Source organism: Rhea americana, unplaced genomic scaffold, assembly GCF_003343005.1.
Source record: "Rhea americana isolate MKP2758 unplaced genomic scaffold, rheAme1 scaffold_44, whole genome shotgun sequence".
NCBI classification, from domain to species: Eukaryota; Metazoa; Chordata; class Aves; order Rheiformes; family Rheidae; genus Rhea; species Rhea americana.
In genome coordinates, this window is record NW_028186579.1 from 5,375,381 (window position 1) to 5,391,900 (window position 16,520).

Genomic DNA, 16,520 nt, shown 5'->3' on the forward strand with positions numbered 1-16,520 from the left:
AGTCTCACAGCAATGTGTGAACCTCTCCAAAATGCACAGAGTTGCCTTACGGTGGCATAGTCTCCTTGGATTGACTTGGAAGGAGAAGAGGGTTTCCCTGAGCTCTAAGGCTGTGAATAAAACACCATCCTATCTGTTCATCTAGTGCAATTGGAATAACCCTCTACATTTTGTACAGGTACTTTGAAGAAACCTGGCTCCAGAATGCCTCTCTGAAACAGGACAGTCTTAGCAAGCTTTCAAACTATACTAACATGATGAGGAATGCTAATAGGAGAATCTGGCTAAGTTGGCTGCAAAATCTCCAAAGCCCATATCATTTAAAGTTTGCCAATTTAGACTGCAGAAGGCCAGTTCTGACTTTGAAATGCTCCTAAACAACATCAACAACCATTCATGTGGCAATTTGCATGTTGCATATCCAGTAGAAGAAATTCTGCTGGGGCTTTGCATTACTTGGGATGAGTGCCTATTAGCTTTTCCTATATTAAACAACCCTTTTGTGACTTAGAATTCCTTGGAGTCATGTTTCAGTGAAATATCTCCTAAATGGAGGGAGGGAGAAGAGCGTGTGTGGGATGGGCAGGGGGAGGAATTCCGTACAGTAAAACAGGCTGAAGATTGATCTGTTAAATAAACTGTTAAATAAAATAAATTCTCTGTACAAAGCTGAACAGCTTTTACTGTACCATTAAAGCCGTAATTACTACATTACTGCTTTGTCATCTCTTGGAACATTAGATCAGGCATGTCTTTGAAAACATGTAGGAATTTAAAAAATGCATCTAGGAAGAGCACATTTGCATTTTCCAAGTGAGCTGTGGGAGGCGTGTGCACTGAGCACTGCAGGGCTGTTTTGAAGTTCTTGTGCTTAAAATGAATGGCATTAGTTAGCAGTGAGATAATGGGACAACTATTTCCCATAGCCTGGGAGTTGCATTCGTGGCCTCTCCCTAGACATTACTCTTTCTCACAGGCAGGCAGCATTGCCTTGGCTTACTTAAAAGGTGTGGGCTGTATTCTGCCCTGCACTGTGCAGGTGTCTTCACAAACACACATGCATAGGAAACAAGCCTGCCCCCGCGCCCGGCAGAGGGCTGGATTCTAGCTGTGAGCACGGGCAGGGGGACTGAGCTGTTTTGCCTGCTGGCAACCCTGGCCCCTGGGCGTGATGGTCTGCTGTCAAGGAGGTGTGATGTGGCAGCATGTCTCCAGTGCTTTCCAGCTGGAAAAGCACAACCATCTCAACTTCTCCAAGTTCATTCCTAGGATCTGCTACTTCTTCCATGTTAGTTCTGCAAGAAGAAGTAGAATTTTAACTCCAGGATCTTGTGGTCTRCAAGGTCAGCCTGTAAGGATAAACTGAAGAGTGATGTTAATCAGGGCTAGTGCTTCAGTCACAGCAACTCGAGAGAGAGAGCGCTTGTCAACCTTAAAGTCATGTTAAACCTATGTATATTAAATAATTTATTTCTCAAAGCTTTAGAAAGCAAATTCTGAAATGTCATTTTGTAGCTTCTTGCTTTGTTGTTGCTTTCTTGATCCTCCCTTGAGAGGCTGGCTCACCAGCATAGTCCTGCATGCTGTACTTGAGACTGTGGTCTCTGTCCAGGCATTATTTCCAGGAGTAGCATTTGTTATGATGTTTTGTTCTCAGAGATGCAGGTGCCAAATATTTTATTCTTGAGTAAATGTTACAGTGCATAGTAAAGGTTAATATACTCAAAGCAGTGAGCTGCTCTGCTCTCTAAAGTTAAAGGAAAAACCAAGCTGTCTCTAAACCGACAGAACGATATTGATGTCACTTCAAATCTGTACACTCTGCGAATGATACCTACCTACCTTGTAGTGCTTTACTAAGATTTTACATTAATGGGCCAAATTTTGTAATTCTATGGTGACAGTGTGCTTATAAAACAGGTTATTAATAGGTATTCTGAGGATGTGTTCAGTGACAGAATACTACTTTCCAAACAAGAAAAATACATTCCCTGATGGATGCTAAGCAGACCTTTATAAAATTACTATCTGTCTCTTAATTCACTTGTTTGAGCTGCAGCCTTTGAGTTCTTATGACATAAAAGTGATGCAGTAGAGCGGAGAATCAGACCTGCTGTCTAATGAGCCAAAGAAATACTATGATGTGTGAAATGCACTGTTCTTTTGAATTTTTTGGTCTATAGGATCACAACGAGCCTCTTCTGTTGCTGCATCAAGACTGGAGCAGGCCATGTCTGAAATAACCATGCAGAGTACTGCACTGAAACAAGGACCTATGCAGCTGTGGACAACTCTTGAACAAATTTGGCTACAAGCTGGTAAGTCCTGGTATTTGTGGACAACCTGGATTTCCCTTCTCTCCATCCTCTAGTGGCAGAGACCATGCAAAAACTGTTCTTATAACTGAGTTGCTTGATAGCCTCAGCAAAGGCTGAGGATGCTCTAATTCTGAAGAGATTACCTTTTTTTTTCCTATTTTCTTCGTATTTTAAAATACTGTATTGTGGATGCTTTCTGTATACCTCTCATTCATGAAACTGAAAGGTGACAGTGTTTCCTGCTGGATTTTTGGCATCAGTTTGAATGACATGACGTAAATATTAATGGAGTAGTTGAAATCAGGACTGCTTCAGCATCTTATACCAGCATAAAATCTGYCCATCTACCCCAGCTGTTTTTGAAATAGCATTTATTTCATTTAGTCTAACAAATATGTTATTGGGATAGTGTGATTTTTCAGCTTATCTCTATTTTTTCTTAATACATGGAAAACTTYAGTCATCGCTAAAATATGTTTTTAAAAGAAGAGGTGAGGGAGTTTCTCATTAGTAAATGGTAGTTGATAAGGGTACTTATTTTCATTTTACTTCTTGCTTCCCCTTAATAGGACTGGGCAAGCCATGTGTTAAATGTTGTCAGAGTGAGAATGTTACAGTCTAAGCTGAATTTTAAGTGAAAATTAGTAAATAAGAAAGTCCTCCACTCAATTTTTCCATGGCTCTTTGTCCCAGCGACTTGTAGGCTGCATGTCRGTTTGAGACAGTCTTGCAGGGATGTCACAGCAGTGCTCATAAAAGCAAAAGAGTGAGGAAGAACTCCCACTCCACGCKAGGGGTGACCTCCAAATTTATGAAGGAGTTTTATATAGAGCGCTCTGTGAGGAACCAAGTTACACAGCATGTTTTGCCATTTGCATTCCAGCATTTCAAGAGTGGTTAAATATTCTGACTCTGCAGTTTTGCTCTTACAGATGCAGCTTTTCTTCCACAACTGAGCCCACAGTTGTATGCCTGAAATTACATTTGAGTGCTGTGATTACTTCTTAGATGGCTGCTACCATTTGCAACAAGAAAAGAGTAGAGCCTGCTAGAACCTTGCTGATAATTTGCTGTTCTATATGCAGGAGAACCTTTCAAATTCTCATTTAGCTAATCTGTACCATTGACAATTGTCACGTAAAACCTGGCAGTCTTGTCCTACTTCTCAGTAAAGATTGTTATAGCTGTTTTTGTGGGCCATTTTCTACTGATTAGAGTTCACTTCTTGTACAAAATACATCAGATTCTTTTTGTTATAATATGGCTAACTATTAAAGCCTACTTAAAGAACAAATGAAATTACTGTATGGAATGAATCCTTTAAATTGTTCACTTACTTGCTTGTGCACAAGTAAATTTCAGTGATGTGCTGTGGGCTTCAGAATCACTAGTAAGGCTTTGCTTTATTCAATTTATGCTCCTGATTTAAGGCTGCAGAGGAGAAGATTGGGAGAAAAAAAAGCTGAGTTTATTGTGAAGTCATATATCTGTTGTCCATCATCCTGCAGATTGCTATAGGCAGTTTACATCTTTGCTGCAGTGTGAAAAGACAAAAGCAATAAAGACCCAGTGCTGTGTGGCCTGGCTGTGAATGGTTATGATTACTTTTCTCTGTGAATCATTGAGTACCATTCTCAAAGGTGTTAATTAAATTCTTTTAGTTAGGATTTCTTCTTATATATTGTAACTTTTCTGTCTTAGTCTATCATTTGTGCTTAATCTTTACTTTGTTTCATATTTACTCTTAACTGATCTTGAATCAGGATTGATGTTTTGAAAATATATGCTGTAATTGCTGAGTGATTTCATTACTGAAGTCAGTTGTTGTTACAAATGCAGCTTAATGAGCTCTTTTGAGGTACTGGCCATTCTCTTCTAACAGTACTGTGGAAGTCATTGCATTCTGATATTTGCAGGGGTCAGAAAGGAAGAAAGTATTTTTTAGGTAGTTTTTACTCTGTCCATAGAGGGGCAAAACATCTGGATAATGACATGACTTCTTTAAAGTGAGTGAGATTTTATACTGGGTCCTGAATAGAACTGAATAGAATAGTCCAAAAGAGTATCATTGACTCGGTCTACTAGCATCCCTCCCATCTGGAAGAAGGGGAAAGGATGAACATGTATATTCATAAGAAGCTAACTAATTCCAAAATAGAAATACTTCATAACAAATTAAAAGCTGAGTAAGCACCAGTTGAGGTCACTAAATGCTTTTGCATTGCAGCTCACCCAAAATGAAGAGCTATGTAAAGCAACAGGTGATTAGCATAGCGTTCTGACACCTACATCCAGAGTCCTTTCATATTCATGAAAGATCCACAGCGGTATGCTGGAAATTTCAATTGAGTTTAGCTTGGACTTGTCCTCCTTTGGTCAATGACTCATCCTGTGACTTTAGACAAGTTGCCTGTCTTCATATCTCAGTTTCCTGTTTCTAAAGGGAGGACAACGTTCATCTGCTGTTGGGAAATGGCTTGTTGATTGGTTTTTGTTGTTGTTTTTATTAACACTGTAACTTTTTTAGGATGAATCATAAATGTTTAGTTAAAATCATTACAATGAGCTAACCTCATAGAGTGAATTTATACAAAGGGTCCATCTTTTTTAGACGCTAACAGGGTGCAGCTGGCCATGCCTCTCTGTGTAGGTRTGGATTTAGAGCACCGGGCTGTAATCCTCTCTGTGTTCCATTAAAGCCATTACAGCTCCCATGCCACTTCATATCCCAAGGCATGAAAACTAATGGTACCAACTGACTGATCCAGTTAGAATTCTCTGTGCTTATGCTGGAAAGAGACATACCGAAACAAAAACTATCCCATGCCTATATGAGGCTGTTCTTACAACCTTCTAGCAGCCAACCCAGGCCATAGAGCCAGCACAAACTATTGCACAGGGACCGTTTATGTGTGGTAGAGTTGTTAGTTGGATCTGATGTAGAGGAAAGGTTACTGCAGCACCCTCCACCTGCAGCTGAGTTAAGAGTTCTGAGCTAACCTGCCTAATGCATAAGCAATCCTCAGCTCTTGGAGTGGGAAAGCCTTTATTGTTCTCTTAATRTGTTTCAAAATTAGTGCCCAAAAGCTTGTGCAGTCTTTAAACAGTGGCTGAAGGCTGAGCCGGTGAACTCTGTGCCAATCATGCTGTGGTAAGAATGCTTATCTTGCACATAAGTGGGCATAAACTTCATGTTTTAATCTGTAATTTTTCTGTGTTGATGACCAGCACAGTTATGTAGGAAAGATAAAAGATGTAGAATGATAAAGCAGCAGTTTTGGAAGTGTAGCCATTATTTCAAATGTGCTGTGCCATAATGAATGTTGCACCTTGGCTTTCACAATAGCAGTGCCTAGTGAACTTTGGCTGTCTGCAAGCTAATATTTTTGTGGCTTCTTTTAAGCAACCAAAGTGCTGCTTGACACATCTTTGGTCTCTAGAAAGAGTCATCTTCTCTTTCACCTGTCTAAAGTAAGCTGAGTTCTCACTGTTAATCTTATCTCCACGCATATCTTTTAAGACAGACTTGGAGATCAGTCATCTGCAGGAGGGAACATAGCACGGTTCACAGAATAGCTGGGATTGGAAGTCACCTCTAGAGATCATCCGGTCCAGCCTCCTGCTCAAGCAGGGTTACATAGAGCAGGTTGCCCAGGACCGTGTCCAGTCAGGTTTTGAGTATCTCCAAAGATGAAGACTCTGTAACCTCTCTGCACAACCTGTTCAATCACCTTGCTTTGTGTTCAAGTGGAATTTCCTGTATTTCAGTTTGTGCCCATTGCTTCTCATCCTGTCACTGTGCTCCACTGAGAAAACTCTGGTGCCATCCTCTAGATACCCTCCCACTGGATATTTGTAAACATTGATAACATCTACCTGAGCCTTCTCTTTTTCAGGCTGAACAGTTCTAGCTCTAGATTCCTCTATGATGTCTTCAGTAGACTTCCTTATCTACTTGTTCCTCTGGAAGTAGCYGCAATTAGCTTTAGAGAAGTAAGAGGTCTGCTATTCCCAGTGACCAGAGAGGTTGCTCAGTCTCTGCCCCAAGCATGTTTGGAGCATTGCTAGCAGGCATAACCTGCCTGTTCTGAATGTTTTGCTGCAAAGACTGTTAATGCTTGTCTCGTTCCTTTTAACAACAATCCCTCTTGTCCTCTTGAAATTTGATAGCTTCTTTAAAAGAGGGAATAATCTTATTAGGCTTTTGCATTAATAAGCCCCAGCATCATTCTTGGCCCCTAAATCCAAAAAGGAGCCCTTTGTCAGGGCCCCATTTCACGAGAGTATTCAGGAAGGGTGCTGCCCTGCACGCTGTGCTGTGGTGCGGCTCCAGGCCAGGTGGTCTTTATGTGATCCATGTGCCCATTTCTTCTCATTGTTCTACTTTCTACAACTGACTGACGACTGACAACTTGAACTCAACTTTAAGAGGAGAGAAGGAACTTTCATGCTTTTGGTAAAGCTTGCCTAACCCTTCCACTTCCTGTTGCAGGAAGAGCTGCAAGAGGAATCCTGGCGATTACTGGTGATAACACTGCTAATATTACAAAAAGAAATCTCTGACCTAGGAACTGTTTTTATCACTTTTTTCCTTTTTGAAATCATTCCAGTTCTCCTCTTTTCTGTTTGGAAAATATAGGCATGCTTTTCTGCTAAGGAGTATGTAATTGTAATGGTTTGAATTTATGACCAAAGTTTAGCTTTAATCCACAATTTTACAAAATCACTTTTGACCCAGAGAACAAAATATTGTCCTTACTGGGAAAAAAAAAAAAAAAAAAGAGGTTTTAAGCTCTTTGGGTAACTAGCATGATTTCTTATCTGAATTATGTGTGATTATATTTCCAGGCAATAATAACTGTATGTGCTATTTATACAACGTGTTTTAGAATGCTGCAAGCCAGTTTTAATAAGAGTTCTATTACTCCAGCTCCTGTTGCTATATTATTTTAAGCTTTTTTTTTTACTACAATGTCCACTTTGTTTGTCTTTACTAGTACTTTATATCTGACAATTTAGCTTCTTGACTAACCCAATACTTTACCAAATATGGCCACTCACAGCAAAGTAGGTCTGGTAATTTGATCTAAGATTGGCTAAATGCCTGCTAAGCACAGTCTGCAAACCTCACCAGGTAGACCTAAAGCTGATTTAAAGGTGCATTTAAAGAAGAATGACTAGGATAACTGTTCCACGTACTCACAGCGGGGGCTGAAGAAGGCTACCTGCTGTCTCAGTAACGTGTTAGAAGTTTAGCCTAGGAAAAAGAATGTTATAATGAACATGCCATAAATGACAAATGTAAAGAGAGCCAATGCAGCAGAGAACAGTGAGCTAATGGAAAAACATCTGCTCCCCTGAGTTATGTACAGCAGGAACTTTTTTTTCCCCTTCACAAAACGCTTACAATTTATTTATTTTATTCAGTATGGGCCAATTCCTGGGAAACAAGCTGTGTTAGAGGAGACGGGCTTTGTTCCACGAGAAAATGTCGTTGGGGCCAGTGGACTGGAATCTTCAACCCCAACTGGCCCGTGTCCACATAGCCGCACAGCGGCCGCCTCAGCAGGGAACGGCCAGAGCAGCAAAGGGCAAGGCCTGTTCCTGTCCTGCTCTCCTTTGGCTTTAGGCTTCCCTTCAGCTCACTCAGCACAATTTACATTTGCACAATTTGCACACGAGTATTTAAATGCTTTTCTCTTCCAATACTTTTAGCAACCTTGAGCTCCCTCAAATTATTAGCTCTGATACTGAAGGTGTTTGTCAGGTTTGGGAGATGTCTTTATTGTCATTGCTAGAATAGGGGTCAGATACTATCCTATGATGCAGCAATGGTTATGAAGCAATTCAAATATTTTTCTGTACTTACTGTTAAAAGTGCTTTCAAGTTTTAAAATTCCCCATTCACTCCTTGAATGCCTCAGCTCCATAAGCTTGCTGATTTTTGTCGCTCTTTACTGAGATATAAAGCAGTGCAAGAAGGTGGAGCCTGGAAAGGGGGAAGAGGAGGGAGCGTTTTACTACAAAGCTAGTATTGAGGGGAATGAAGGTATACTCTAAAGATGGCTGCCCTGCAGTATTTGCTTACTAGGAGGGGTTAGGAGCACTTCACACTAGAGGTAGAAATGATAAAGTGCGGTTTGATCACTTTTGATATGTTATTGGTGAAGTTAAGAAGCCAGCTGTGGTTCTGCTAAGCCTCCCGGTTTAGCAAGCTCTGTCCTAGTCTCTTTCTGGTGCAGGCTAAGGATGATCAGACTCCCCATTTCTCCTAATGTGACTGTCCTCAGGGGGATATACTAGGTTTTCATCTACACTCTACAGGTTGTATTTATTTTCTGTCAACAATGAACTAAAAATGCCAAAAGGATTCTTTGCTTCGTATCACTGCTGGACATTCTGGATTGCTTCCCCAGTTCCTCTGAGGCTTCTGGATACTTCTCATTGCTGGAGCAGGGTGGGGAACTTTGTGGATCGACAATCTAATGGCATGGATGATCTTCAGAGCCCATATGTGGTTTCTCAAAGTCTAGGGCATGCAAACGTGCGTGTGTGTGTGAACACCTACACGTGAAGGGAACATCTAGCAGTGCTCCWCATTAAACAGTCGGTAGCTCCCATGCTGAAAGATGGAGGGGAATCTGTTTCGCTGCCAGTGGTACCAGGAGGATGACAGAAGGTTCAAAATCCTACTGTTTCTTAGCTGCTCAGTAACTTTCGGGTGAGGGATAAGGTATACTCAGCCTTCAAGGAAGAAACAAGATTTCTATCAATACCAGGAACAGTAAACATTTCTGGAGGGAAAATGGGAATTTATACTTGACTATAGCCAGTAATAAATGTTTCAAGAGAGGATACAAAAAGACCACAAAAGACACCCTTCCAGCAGAAGCATTTTTATGCTACATGTATCAGTGGTGGTCCTGTTCCCTAAAACATGGCAGTTTGCTCATCTCGGTGTTTCTGAGCTTCCTCTCATTAGCGGTTCCATGTGCCAACCCTACCTTCTGAACTGGGAAATTGTTTTTTTGTCACAAGTGAGCAGCACCCCRCTTTACTTAAAGGAAGCAAGTATCTTGTGACATGCTTTGTTGTATTTCAAATCATTTTTGACYGCACCATTTAGTACAGAGAATAGCTTGTGGTAACTCTGTGCTACTTCTAAAGTCTTCGCTCTATTGCTACATTTGTAAATGTAGAAGCTCAGTTGCCCTTTCAGCCCAGTTGAGACCTGAAACCTGTAATTTTAAAGCAGATCCCTGGATTCCAGTTAACTACCAGTAGTAGTTCTTGCCCTTTTGCTTGTGAAGACAGCCTCTGAGAAGGTAAATCTGTCACCTTTTTCAAAAGAGCAAGTGGCTGAGCTCTTGCAGGCAGGAACACRGGGCAGTTTCTCTTCTCCACCTTTTCTGTATTGAAAGTAGGTATCCAAGGAAATGATTACCATTGGGCTATAGCTTGAAGACTCCTCCATCTAATCTGCCTGCAGATTGTCAAACTACTGCATGCAGAGTTGTGTCATAATAAGAGGCAATGACTAAAYGTCATCTGACAGAAAGGAAAGACGGAGGGAGAACCCTTTGTCATGGTAATAGCTCTGTATGCTCTGATGAAATCTCAAAGGAGTGGGCCTCCCTAGCTGGCTAAGGGCTGCTGCACTAACAAGAATTAATAGCTGCTGAAAGCAGATGAATTCTTTGGAACAGAAAATATCTCTCCACACACCCTTGTGGGCTGTGTCACCTTCTTAAATGGTGAAGGGATCCTCTCCAATGTGTATTGCTGCTGGTCATTTGGCGTTTGCTGTGTCATTATGCAGCAGCATTTTTGAGGTGGATGAGAGTAGATCAGCACTTTAGATCCAACTGACATACAGAACAGTATGATGTGGAGCAGTCTGCTTGTGGGAGTCAAGTGCTGCATCTTGGATAACACTAAACGTGATTCACAAGGAATGAGATTTTAACTCTTGGGTGGTTCACATCACAGAAATATACTTCAAAGCCATTTGTTTTTTTTTTGKTTTYTTTTGGKTTTTTTTKGCTAGAATTACAGTTGTTGTTGCTTCTGTGATGACAAGTGCAGTCACTCTTGACACCACTTTGAAACACTTAGGAAACTGGGAATAGCATCAGCATTTAAGGTGATGGCAGGCAAATCTACTCCTCTGACAAACCCTGTGATGCAGACATGACTAGATTATATTGTTGTTACACCTCAGATGGACTCCCTAACAGAGCTCTGTCAAATAGTGTATCTTGGGGAAGGAAAAAAAGAATCTGTATGCAGGACACCCAGCTTTGTTGGAGTGCTCTGAGAAGTACTTTTTGTCYGTGTATTTGCTGCTAGTCTTTGGAGAGCAAGTAGATGATAAGATTTTGGCACTTCTCACTTGATTAAGGATCTTCACTGTAGATTAGCTTAAATGCCAACAGCAACACATCTGGAAGAACTAGGAGCTAATATTAGGAGCTGATGATACATCTGAGTGGAAACGTGTGTCACTGTCAGATGCTGAGGCCCCCAGCATTAAGCCTGGAATACCAGTGGGTGTGTAGCTGCGAACCAGAGTGAAGGAGGCTGTAACCACAAGAGGAGAGGACAGTTCTTTGGGAGAACTGCAGGGCAGGCTGGACAATATGTGCAAGAGGAAGCATGAGGTGGATGAGGGAAAGAAGTAAATCACACTGGGGTGGGTCTTGAAGTCAGATGGGTAGCTACTCTTGGTTTCAGTGGATGCAGGCTCAAGCTTCAATTAAAGAATGAAAAGAGATGGTGCCCAGTTCTTTCTGTCTCTGCCCATCCACAAGGTGTACTCTGTCTTGGCCCATACTGTAGGTGAAAATGTTCAGACATTTCCTGCTAATTACCTGCATTTACAGTTTATAGCATTACTCCAAGGAGGCTACTGGAGGAGGGGGTACATCCAGGATGATCATCTTTCTTTGCTCTGTAGCATTCAGAGAGTCTCTGGTAGTGCTTAGTTCAAAACAGTTTGTAAATTTGTTCAAGCTTTTATGAAGATGGTTTAAGAGATTGCAAGGAAGCCTGCAAATATGGCCTTTGGATTCAAAGCTGCAGAGAATGTTAGTATCAGGAACTATGTAGTCCAACAGTTTGAGGTTCATAAACATCTTCCCTGAAGCATTGAACCTTCCACGAAGTAAGAATTACAGATCTTACACAGCTGTTTAACCCTGAGGAGCTACTCCTTGCTTTGGGTGTCACATCTTTTCCTATGAGAACTTCCTTGTGTGGGCTGCTGTAATGACCAGAAAGACCAGAAGTTTATTTACAGCATGATTAGGTGATAAAAAGAGATATGTTAAATAATCCAGTGGACAGGGAGCTGCTAACACAGGTAATGCAAAGACAGGCATTTCAGTACAATGGTAAGGAGGAGTGAGTATTACCATGGAAGATTTAATTTTTTGGTTTTGATTTCTGCCTCTAGCTGTGTTTTTATTCCATGTTGCGTAAGCATATCTTGTTCATCTGTAAATAAAATGAGCATGTAATAGAAGTGAAAAATGAGTTTACAGAAAACACATTTAATGCAGGCCTAAATGATTTCCCTTAATGTCTATTTTTAGCTAGGTGGGTGCGCTCCTTTCCTTTCCTAACCCAAAGGCACCTCTCTCATTCTTTTTTATGCAAATCAGACCTCCCACACCATTAAATCATTTTTATTGACTACTGAGTCTACAAAGAAATGGACTGAACTTTAATATGCTACATTACCATACCATAAAATACAATTTGTAGATCTTATTTAGATTCTGTGTTGCTACAGTTCTTCTAAATAATTGTTATTACTGAAGAAAATATACAGGCACCATTGAAAGAAAGAATAAGTGCTGTATGTTTTGTATGCATTTAATCACAAGCTCTGCATGATTTCATGTCTAAACCTCCTTGCTCCTGATTCTCGCTGAAATGAAACAAGTCACATTACGTTGTTAGTTGCTAATAAAGCTTTTAATATGGCAATATCCAGAAATTCTTCTGACTTCAAATAGTATTGGGATTTCACCCCTTCTTTTATACTGCTATGTTTATTCTAACTTTGCAAATGAAGTGTTTTTCTTCAGGCTGTRAATCTGCACTTTACACTTCCCCATCCTCATTATTACTACAAGTACAGCATCAGCTGCCATGCAGCACTTGGCAGGAAAATGCTCTGTTCCTTGGGAAGTGCAAGTAAAATACTGTCCTCCCACAAACTTTCGAATAAAGCTCAGCACATACTTGGCTTGACAAGATACAGCCTTGCTTTCTGTTATTATAGATAACTGCACTCTCTTGGAGCCAAGRGAGGAGGCACGTGCTGAGATTGTATTGTGATTAAGCAGACAGAAATGCATGTGAGTCACTTAAAGAGTAYAGCTCTACTGAGGAACTATTGTCATGCTCATGTTGGCAACCTTACAGAATGACATTTATCTGTAGCACAACCTAGGGATGGCTAAGAATTATTTGAGCACATGCTGCATGTCTCAGTCTTCTTCCAGAAGGACCACTTCAAATGTGGAAGGGTGGTTAGCCATGATGTCATTTCAGTACAATGTAGTACTCCAGTGTTCCAGTAGCGATGCTGCTTGTGCTTCCAGTCTCATGTCAGCCAGGCGAAAGGAACAGCCTTTACGTGGTCAGTGTCGTTCAGGCAGGTCTGTCTTTGAGATATTCTCTTGCTTACCTCCACCCAGCAAGCTCCATGTCAGCATGCTAAGTTCCCAAAGTCRTCTGAGTCACTCAGTGTTTTGAAGCTGGCAGAGGTAGGTAGCTGCATAAGAGGTGTAATTTTCAGACCAAATTACTTGCTCACAGAGACTTTCCCTGGAGTACCCACCACCTTTACAAGTCAGAGGATTTAAGCTTGTGTCAAAATTCAGAATTATTTATCAAACTCTGAATTTGTCATTTTATATTGGATTCTTGAACCATTAATACTTACTGCATTATCACATCAGAAAAAAAAAAGAGACTTTCAGCATTTTCAGTGATAGAATATAGAACACAAACAGGTTGTGGGTCAATGAGTAATGGCTGCTGTATGAAGAGAGAGAATTAATTTTTCAATGTACATATAAAACAGTTTCCCATTTCAGTTAGGTGTGTCAGTGAAAACTGAGTATCACTTCTGAAGCCTTTTGCAATAAGGCTTAATAATCCTGAGAAATGTTAAAGTTTAACATTGAGAAATTTTATGAAATATATRTTTAACATGAGAAAAGATTTGATAACAAACAAGTTGGCAAAGTCAGTTAGGCACATTAGTATGCCTGTTATATTTTTTTTTCTTTGCAAGAAGACCACTGGGAGAGTTGCTGCTAGTTGAAAAAAGTTAATGACTGTGTAGTTCTTCCAAGACCATTCTCTTATTTTTCTGTAGAGTATATGTGAAGGAGTAAAYAAGTCTTTATAATGCAAGCTTTTTGCTTTTAACAGAGACTCTAAAAATTTAAGAGACAGCCGTCTCATAAATTAAGCACATGAGCAGAGAACAACACTTTTGATCAGTTTTTAAAATGTGGATATGCTCTTTTAAATAAGTTATTTAATATCCAGCACAGTCAGATGTATCCTGTTACTCTGACATGTTTAAACTTCTCTGTAGACAGTGATGGCTTATTCTGTTTTTTTCCCCCCTAGATTATTTGGAAATACATATGATGGTTCCAAGTAGCTACCAGCCCTGCTTGCTTAGGGTTCAGCACATGTTCACATCCTAATTGAAGAAGCACTCTGGTATATCTTCAAGGCTATCCTCTGTCAAGACAACACCTATAAATGGCCACAAACATCTATATAGAGCCCTTAACATTACAAAAAGATCCATTCAGTGAATTCACTTATAGTAGTAAGCGCTAACCATAGTAGTAAGCACTTTGCAGGATCATGCCCTTGTGGTTTAATATGTTTAAGGAAAGAGTATAATTAATGTGAAGAAAGATGTCTGAATTGCTTCAACTAACAGTAGAGTTTTTTGGGGTTTTTTTTTCTTCTTTCAGCTGAACTCTTCATGGAGCAACAGCATCTCAAGGAAGCAGGCTATTGTATCCAGGAGGCAGCTAGTCTTTTCCCCACTTCACATGCTGTGCTGTACATGCGTGGGAGGCTTGCAGAGATGAAAGGCAATTTGGAGGAGGCTAAGCAATTGTATGATGAGGCACTCACAGTGAATCCAGTTGGAGTGGAAATTATGCACAGCCTGGTGAGTTTGCAGGGGCTCAGCTCCATTATAGTATTTATGTTCCTGATTAACTGTAATAAGAGGGGAGAGGGCTCATGCTTTCTCTGGATGCCATTGTCTTCCTAATCCTGAGAGCAAGTGACTTTGTTCCAAGAATAAAATGGGAAGCTTGAACCTCTATTTTAAGGCTGAATTGAATGTTTTTAACTAATTAGGACCTGTGTCAAAAGTAAATATTTTAATTGATRAATGCTGATATTTTTGGAAGTCAATTCACTGCTTTATTATTGTCTTTGCTGCTTTTTCTGCTAACTGTTACGCATTTTAAGTAAGCAATGCACTGATGTTTGAAAGAAGGTCTGAAGTAAATAGCTATAGAATATAGATATATATATATAAAGTTTCTTAATCTTGGGCTGTTGTGTCTACCCAAAGCAAGACAAAGTGATAGTTTACGATAAAATTTATCTCTTACTGTCTTAAGCTAAGACTCTGCTCTAACTTTGTATAAGGGCAGTGGCTCCATATTTGTTTTTTGGTAGCACTCCTATCTAGCAAATACTTTTTCTGTTGCACCATCCCCGAAATAAACTTATTTACAAACACAGGGCCTATAACTCTCAACTGCAGTGCACAGGGAGATTTGTGGAAGGCCAAAACCCTCTTCTGTTACAAATTCAGAACATCTATTCATATTTCATCAATTATATGTCTTGTTAACTCTAGCCTCTAGGTCTCTCTTGGATTTTAGAAGTCTCATAGACTTTCTTGACCAATTTAATTTCTACAATAATTCTATATCCGTATGAGCACTTTGTGTCTTTGCTAGCAGATCTGTATTCCCTGGCATAAATTTAGTCTGGATAAGATTGGCAAGCAGCTCCAGAACTGAAGGAGTATGAGTGCACAAGAGGACAAACATAAAGTGAAGCAATAATTGAGAGAAAATAGTGGAATCCACAGGCAAGGAATGAGAGGAGAATTTGGTGATAATGAGTGGTYGGTGTTACACCAGAACCAGCAAAAGACACTTATGTGGTATCTAGATTGGGAAGAGGTAACAAAACAGCTGTGCACATGCCTGGCTTGTATGCTTAATGGAGTGACAATATTACTTTGCTGCTGTGACCCAACCTGATGAAAATCAGTCTGCAAAAATCTGGAAAGATAGAATGATATGGTTTGGTTAGTGTCATGATTGCAGACAAGTCACCACTGTCAGAGTAGCCAGCAAGTTAAATTCTGAGATAATACTAACAGTTCTAATTTTTGTCTTATTCTATGGGCAAAACCGCATATTGTGTCTTCCCATGACAGTTGCTTGTAATTGTCCCAAACTATAACCATTTGAAATAAATTTTTCTGAGATGCACGTCTGTTCTAGCCCAGTTTACTTCAGAAAATGTCACCCATGACTTAATTGTTTCTGAAAGTGAGGCTAGGAGACATGTTGTTTGGCCCAAGTGAAAAGATTTCTGTGACATCTTCCTTAGTGTGCTTTACAACCAAGTTACAACCTTTAAAAAACACAGGCATTTTATATATGCCTAGTAGAGATGTATTTCTAAAACCTCCAAAGGCTCTGAATGTTCATTCCCCTCAAACCTCAGTAAGGTCCATCATCTCTTAGTGAAGAKCTGGGAGTAAGACCCAGGTAGAGGTGAGGAAGACAGTGAGATGGGGAGTGTTGAGGGAGAGAGACTGAGTCCATGAGCAAGTAGGGAAAAGGAAAGACAAACCTGATAACAGAGAGAAAAATAAGCGCTGACTGGATAGATGAAAAGAATGAGACTATGTTAAGGAATAAGGCACAGGTTGGGAGGTGGGTGTGTTGGAAAGGATGTATTATTTTCAGTATTATTTGAGATGCAAATAAGAATATGTACCTGTGAGAGCACTTTTACTCTATAGCCTTTGATTTCCTTAAAATCCTGAGTCTACGCATTCTGATGTTAGCAAATATCAGTGAAAATCACTTGCTTAGGTCTGTGCCTCATCTCCTCTGGCTT

General features: G+C 40.2%; 1 protein-coding gene across 2 annotated transcripts in view; it reads left to right on the plus strand.

The window, feature by feature from the left end:
- Window positions 1-16,520, plus strand: part of TTC7A (tetratricopeptide repeat domain 7A) — a 180,812-nt gene that overhangs the window by 126,968 nt on the left and 37,324 nt on the right. The window contains exons 18-20 of one of the 2 annotated variants that reach the window (XM_085315879.1): window positions 2,184-2,318; window positions 14,330-14,532; window positions 15,344-15,415. In XM_085315879.1, the coding sequence (XP_085172005.1) occupies window positions 2,184-2,318; window positions 14,330-14,532; window positions 15,344-15,403 (398 nt within the window). In that variant the 3' untranslated portion in view covers window positions 15,404-15,415. Of the gene's footprint in view, window positions 1-2,183; window positions 2,319-14,329; window positions 14,533-15,343; window positions 15,416-16,520 lie in introns of those variants that run through there. The other variant, XM_085315878.1, reaches the window with a different exon arrangement.